A 7583-nucleotide genomic window follows, 5' to 3' on the forward strand; every position below is an offset into this window, starting at 1 on the left:
AAATTGTAATAAAAACTGTTTCAATCTTTCTAATAAGCCTCCTGCAGCAACAGTCAAAGCAAAAAATGTTCAAAATAAGCCTTCAAATATCTGTGACTGCTCAAAGGGTGTAGTTCTAATGCCATGCAAGGGAATTTTAAAGAATAAAACCACAAATGAAGACAAATGTTCAGTGAAGATAATATGTGATAATGTCCCTCGAAATTCACCTAATGTTACCAAGAATGATATCTGTTCTCAAGCTTTAAAACAACTTCGAAATGATCAATACCTCCTTTTAAACTGTGCAGATAAACAAATTTGTGAACCTAATGATCAAAATTCGAGAAATAAAAATGGAAGAGATGAGAACTGTGTGAAGCATAGAAGATCGATTTCTTGTTGCCCAAATGCAGAAAATAATAATCAACCTTCAGATAATTGTCCAGGTAACGTTCTTTCTAAGCACAAAGACAAAATGTTTTTAATTTCAAAATGTTTATAGTTTGAAGTAATAATCGTGCTTTTACAGAGAAAAGAGGATCAAACAAAAGATTGGACGATGATTCAGATGATGAATACGAAGGAGGTGCAGTAAGTAAATTATCAACTTTCCTAAGTGATATATACAGAAGGCGGCTGAACGATATCGATATTGTGTCAAATGGTAATCTGAAGCTAAAAGCTGTTACCTATAAGGAATGGGGTACGATGTTATTAAAAATGAATGATAATATGCTGCGACATGCAGAAGATTTGGAATCAGATATGGCTGAGCTTTTAGAGAAGGAAAGAAAACGTATACAGTTAAAGAATAAAGAAGAGAAAAAAATGAGGAATAAATACACTCGGGACATAACTAAACTCATTGACATATTTGCTCATGCATATCAAACTAGGGAATGGAACTTTGATTGTGATTTCGAAACGTTCAACAAAGAGATTCTTTTGTATCCTAATAACTCTTGCTAAAACAATATGTAATTTAAAACACTTTTCGGCACTAAGATTTACTACTAAAATGAACTTTACAATTAACAATTGAAATAGAAACCACTTAACAATAACCTATAATTATTTGAAGTCGTCATTACTTATAAATTTATTGATTGATATTAACATTCAATTTGCTTTTCTAGTTTTTCTTTATTGTAAAGACATGGTTGTGTTAGTATGTTATAGAAATCCAACAAGATGACTCCAAAAACGTGATTTGGGGTAGCGCTATCCCCTTTGTGATACTTTCTCAAGCAAAATTATTGTTTATATTGTCATATGTTGAGCCAAAGGTTTGCCATTTTATAATTTGGATCGCTTAACAGCCACTGAGCGTGCTAAAATTTTGAATTTCAACTATTTTTCATAGAGTTTTCTTTAGTTTTGGAGCTTATTGTTCACTTGATGGGTGTGTAAATAACAAAATTGTCGCATTTAACATTTGGAGCAGTAATAATGTAGAATTAGCTAACTAAAGAATTTTGTATCTACAATAAGTTATTGTATAGTGCAGTATTTGAGTCGGTGGTATGATTGAGCTCTGTTTTTTTTGAAATTAACGAGAGTAAACGTCAATTATAATCACTATAGCAACATGACAGCAAATGTTTTTTTCCATCAAATTGAAGGTACTTATATATGTTTATATTAGAGATTGCAATAGCATAGTTGTACCAAACACGTCTTATTCTGGTTTTATTTTACGTGCAATATCAAACAAATGAAATTCCATTCTTTGGTGATGTCAATTGGTTAATAATATACTATATTATCACTTTGACTTATCGTCCTCTTTAGCGTATTTATATGTGAATTTTGTATAGATTTTGTAGTAAAAATCGTAATATTACCTCATTTTATGGAACTAATCTAAGCATTATTAATAGTTTATAATAAATTAATAGTTTAGTTTAGTGTAGTTTAGAAACAATCAATGAATGTTATATTAAATTTTAAGCAAACTAAATTTAGAAATTTATTAACGTGAAATTATTTATTAAAATGAACACAATTCATTTATTATGTTTAGTAGTTTATTATGATATTAATATATAATCAATTATTTCAATGGTCTGTCAGAAGAAGCTAAAAAGCTATGGGTTGTACTCCGATTGATTCTCTTCAGTAAGGTACCTTGTGATATACGATGGTTTGCTTACACATGAACAAGCCACGTACAATTGACCATGAGAAAAATATACATTTTCTAGATTCAGACCACAAACTCTCAAGGATTGGCCTTGTGATATATTTATCATCATGGCGAATGCAAGCCGAATAGGAAATTGAATTGGTTCAAACTCAAAGATCATATCGGTTGGGATCATTAGAATCCTCGGAATGAGAACTTCATCACTTGAATTTTCCTTTAAGTATCGTTGCGTGAACCACATTAGCCATCAGTTTTATTATCAACAATCGCGTTCCATTGCATAGTTTTGGTTGGTTTAGACTACCAAACCGAAGCATAATGACTACCGAACTTGCCTTTATTTGTAAATTGTGCAGTGGTAAGCCTATGCCTGGCTCCAAGGAATTCAAAAATTCAGTTGGATACTTGATAGCTTCGTCTTCGTTTGTTACATAGTCAATAGATTTGAATGTATGCAGAGAACCAACGATTGGATTTTGAATTACAAAGTTCAAGTCATCCACATCTTTGTTCTTAGCCCCCAAAATTGCTCGCTCACTTAACCATTTGTGATTTTTATGACTATCAATGATGTTCGGAAAAACTGCGTTGATGAGTTCGTCTTTTGGTGAGACGAAATTGCAAAAATTTAAAGAAAATGCAATTAATCTGCTCGGTTCTTCAACAGGCACACGGTCATAACCGATTGTCAGCAATTGCTTGGAAAAATCTTCATATACCATATTGACGACAATATTTATTTATTATATTTGAAATTTATTATATTTGAAATTTAAAATACTGATGACACTCAAGAATACAAAAAGAAAATCAGTATCACTCAAACTGCCATACTGTCAACAGTTTGAAACAGAAATTTATAAATTTATTATTTACGTTAAAATTAGTGGATTTTTCCAATATTTTATAATATATTCTCTATTCTCTATTATAATATATTCTATTCGGAGCGGAGATTTTACTTACAGCTCATATATTGATGACAGTATTTATTTATTATGTTTAAAATTTGAAATATTTGAAATATTGATGACACGCAGATATATAAAAAAAACTCAGTATCCCTCAAACTGTCAACAGTTTGAAACAGAAATTTATAAATTTATTATTTAGGTTAAAATTAGTGGATTATTCCAATATTTTATAATATATTCTGCTATTCGGAGCGGAGACGAATCCAACAAACCAAAGATAATTAAAATTGATGCAGCCGTTCTTGAGTTATAAGTAGTCTAACTAACACAACTTTCTTTTATGAATATAGATTAAATTAATTACTATTAATTAAAAAATAAGAGCTATAAGCTAAAAGAGCTATGCATTATTAATAGTTAATTATTTTTAAATTAATTATTTTTAATCAGAACAAGAGCTATAGGAATCATATTTGCATTAATCAGATATTCGCTTAATAAAGGAAATTATAATTAAATTTAGTAATCTCTTATTAACTATAAAAAGCATTTCCCGCTACTATGAATTAACTATGAAAGTGAAAAAATCAAAAATACTGGTAGCGCAACGTGATATAAGCTTTTGATAAACTGACATATAAGTTAAGTACTCATATAGCTAAGTACGTCTGAACTATCACCTTTGACTTGCCCGTAATCTCGCAAGCAAAATAAATGAGGTTGACTTTATATCATTTTCGACTTGAATACTCGTGCCAAAATAAACACTTTTAAACAAATATTTACATGAGAAGTAATAATACACCAAAGTGGGTTGTAGTATCACACACTAATAGGCACTCTTATAGCAATTCAAGTCAATTGTAATCAAATATTTACATATGAAGACATATACTTAGCTACATAAGTAGTTGCATGCAATGGTATAGTCCTGGCTGCATTGAATCATATGAAGGTATACTCATATTCGTAGGTAGCTAAACGCAAATTAAAATAAAAATAAGAAAGGCAGATAAGCAGAAAGAGAGGAAATGAAAGCAGCTCAATAAAGCAAAAAATAAAAAATAAATAAATAAAATAAGTTATAAAAAGCAACACTTCCGTTTTACCAACATACACGCTCAGCTATTTAAGGATACAATATAGTCATAAACTACTGGATCCTTTTTTTTCTGCTTAAATGTTTACATGCACAAATTTGGTTTGTAACATGAACTGGGCGCCAAATCCACAAAACCATCATTTTGCCGTAAGCACTCACCGTCGCAATCGTAGAAAATGTCAAGCAATCAGTTCCAAAAAAAAAAAAAATACTAAACCAGGAATTCAAAAAAATTGTCCAAACTTATTGCCACCACACAGCTTCAGCAGACAGCGGAAATAAAGAAGATAACCGCTGAAATGTCCTCCTTTAACTGTGAAAACCCCAAAAAAAATTATTACACCCGCAAAAATGGCAAAAAAAAAGTGCTCGTACCGAAAAATGACATGAACGGCGGCAACAGCATATGGCGGCTGCTCCACTCTGAAGATAAACAACCAAACCACGGTGAGTGTAACTTATTTTTTATTTTCGGAATGGTACTGGTTCACTTGCTAAGACTAAAAGCGCCAAATAACTTCGAATAAAAAGCAAATATTGCCAAGTCCACAGAAATGGAAAAAAAATAGGAATGAAAATAAAATTTTGACAAAAAAAAAGGGTGGGAAGGTAAAAAAACCTAGTTAAGCGACTTGCCAGAGGAAGAAAAACATACCGAAACACTTTAGATTTTGTTCTTAACAGGTTTTGCTATATTTGTACTACGATTTCTCCAAATTTTTTCTATATTTTATATTTCTGTTCCAATTTTTTTTTTTTTCTGCTAAGCATTTTTATCGGTTACACTCGAACTCATATTGTAGTACCATTGTTACAGCCATTAACTACGAAAGAAGGCATGCAAAACACATGTAAAGTGTATGTTAAATGTTCAATAGGAATCACTAGGTACGATACCAGTACCTTTAGCTTTCACCCTTCCTTCACTACAAGTTTGCAGTTCCTTCACAACTCAAAAAGCGAAAAAGGAACCTTTTACATTGTATTCCTTTCTTTCTGCTGCCTGTTGAAGTACTCAGTGTGGTACTCGTATATTTGACATTTTTCAGGATATTCGGGATATTGCAGAGTTTAAGTGCAAAATATTTAAAGCCATTTTTATTGTTGCATTGTGCGTTTTTTCGATTACGAGTGTGTACACCTTCTTGACAAGTTTTCACAGATATTTACCTTTGACTTAAGCTAAACACACTTCTCAGTATCTCAGAGTTAATGGAAACAGTCGACGAGTTAATAAAGGTGCTATATATTTTTATGTTATTATTTTAACAATGATGCCATTCAAATGAGGTAAAAATTTAAAATTCAATTAAATTTTATTTTATTTCATTTATTTTTATACGACACAAAAGATTATTTCGAGAATATGTTGTGAAGGTTATTTTTATAATAATCCTTCGATGGTTACTTACTCAAAAGTCAACTGTTTTTTCTGTAACTCGATATTTACTAAATCTCTTGATCTCATCACATATTAATGGCTTGAGTTGTAGTCAAAGTTGAAGAAAGATTTTGACAAGAAATAAAACTAAATTATTTTATGTATCAAAAATATTTCTTTGCATTGTTTTAAGACATTCAAAAGAATCTTCACTTAAGCCCTAGTACGAGTATATTATTACTCGTAATAATATACACGTATACACCCAGCAGAATGTATTCTAATCTGATCATTTTGTAAGAGAAATTTCATGCGGTAAAGACGATGTGAAAACCAATATGTGGTATGATTGAACCAAAATGATGATTCAAGTAAGTATATTATGACCTAACATTTAGTTAAAATCTGGTTAAATTAACTAACAACACTTTTCGATAATCCATTATTTGTTTTAGTAGAAGTATTAGCTTTATTTTTACTTCATTTCAAATTTGTTTTATTACATAGAAATAAACAACAATTATATTATATATACTAACATAGCTGACCGGCGAACTTCGTGTCACTCACTCGTATATATTTTTAATTAAAATTTTTTTTTATTTTTATTTTATATTTTTTTATAATATGTATAATATTTTTATAATATTTTTTTATAACAAAAATTTGCAAAAACCTTCCCAGGGATATACCTAATAATTTCCACAATTTTCACGGTTTTTATGGTTTTTGAATCCATCGAGTACAAACAGTCAGACAGACAGACAGCATTCATTTTTATATATTTAGATGAAGCATTCTTGCATTTTAGTTCTTAGTCAGTTATTACTGCCGACCAGCAACATCCTCTGTTCCAACCCTCACTTCTTTCGTCAAGTAAATAGGAATGGAATACGTACATAGAAGTGAATCGACAATTCGTGAGTTAATATCTCTAAGCTATAACATGGTATAGAGTAAAGTTCAGTCCGCCCTGTCGAGTTTCCTACAATACATAATTACCGATACTCAAAGAGAAAACACCGAAGAACCTGTTGTATTAATACTAAAGCTTTTTCAGATTACAAGAAAAATTCGGTAACAATTGCACTGAATACATTTACAAAATATTATACTATCAATTTTTCAAGTCTAGCAATATATGGGAACTTCAGCTGTTTTGACACCCATTCAACAAGCAAAACTTTTGCCTCGTAGTATTTCAAAAGATATATATTCGGAAATTTCCAAAAAAGCTATGACTTCAATTCAATAATATTTGAATATATAATTAATAATTTGATATAATAATAATAATAATATAATTTGACTTTATACAGATTATACTATTTACTAAGCAAAACGTGAAAAAAACAAAATTTTAATAAAACTATTAGCAAATTGTGCTTCATACAAGCACTCTACAAAGGTTCTCCATCTATTATGCTATAAATAACAATGCTAAGTATTTGTTTTAATTGAAATTAAAGTTAATATAAAATACAATAATAGAAATCATAATAATTTGTTTAATGCAGACCCAGCATTTTAAATTAAATTTCTTAAGCCAATATATATTTATGATAGGGGACTGTTATAAATTTAATATTGTTTATTGAATGAAATTATAAATAAAGTAGACCTAATGTTGTGCTGAAAAATGTTTGAAAATGTATGTTAGAGATATGAAAATATGTTGTTATGGAAAATTTTGACTCAATGTTTTCGATTCAAAAATAATACAGTCGTGTTAGTCTATTTTTGTAACAGTGTTTTTCTTCCTCCAAAAGCAAACATATATCACAATACAAAATTTTATTTTAATCAGTGTTTTGAAAATAAAGTTAGTTGTTTGAGAAAAATAAGTCTAACTTATAAATTAATGATCGGACAGTTATTTAATGATAATAAAAAGCTTGTAAAAGTAATTATTTCAACACTTGGATATAGAAGACACCATCTAGATCGAATATTTTTCTAGCAGTACCTTCTGCTCAAAAAAGATTTTGTTGTGTGTTAACTACTCCTTAAGTAATAGACCTTTTTCAATAATAGAGTAATAGACCTTTCTTGACATAT

General features: G+C 29.7%; 1 protein-coding gene across 1 annotated transcript; it reads left to right on the forward strand.

The window, feature by feature from the left end:
• Window positions 1–9: 9 nt before the first annotated feature.
• Window positions 10–1042, forward strand: LOC119672544. Its single transcript, XM_038083614.1, has 2 exons — window positions 10–428; window positions 512–1042. Exons 1-2 carry the CDS (start codon window positions 119–121, stop codon window positions 949–951), a joined length of 750 nt encoding a protein of 249 aa, XP_037939542.1. The 5' UTR covers window positions 10–118; the 3' UTR covers window positions 952–1042.
• The last annotated feature ends 6541 nt before the right edge of the window (window positions 1043–7583 follow it).

This window comes from Teleopsis dalmanni, chromosome 1, assembly GCF_002237135.1.
Source record: "Teleopsis dalmanni isolate 2A chromosome 1, ASM223713v2, whole genome shotgun sequence".
Lineage (NCBI taxonomy): Eukaryota > Metazoa > Arthropoda > Insecta > Diptera > Diopsidae > Teleopsis > Teleopsis dalmanni.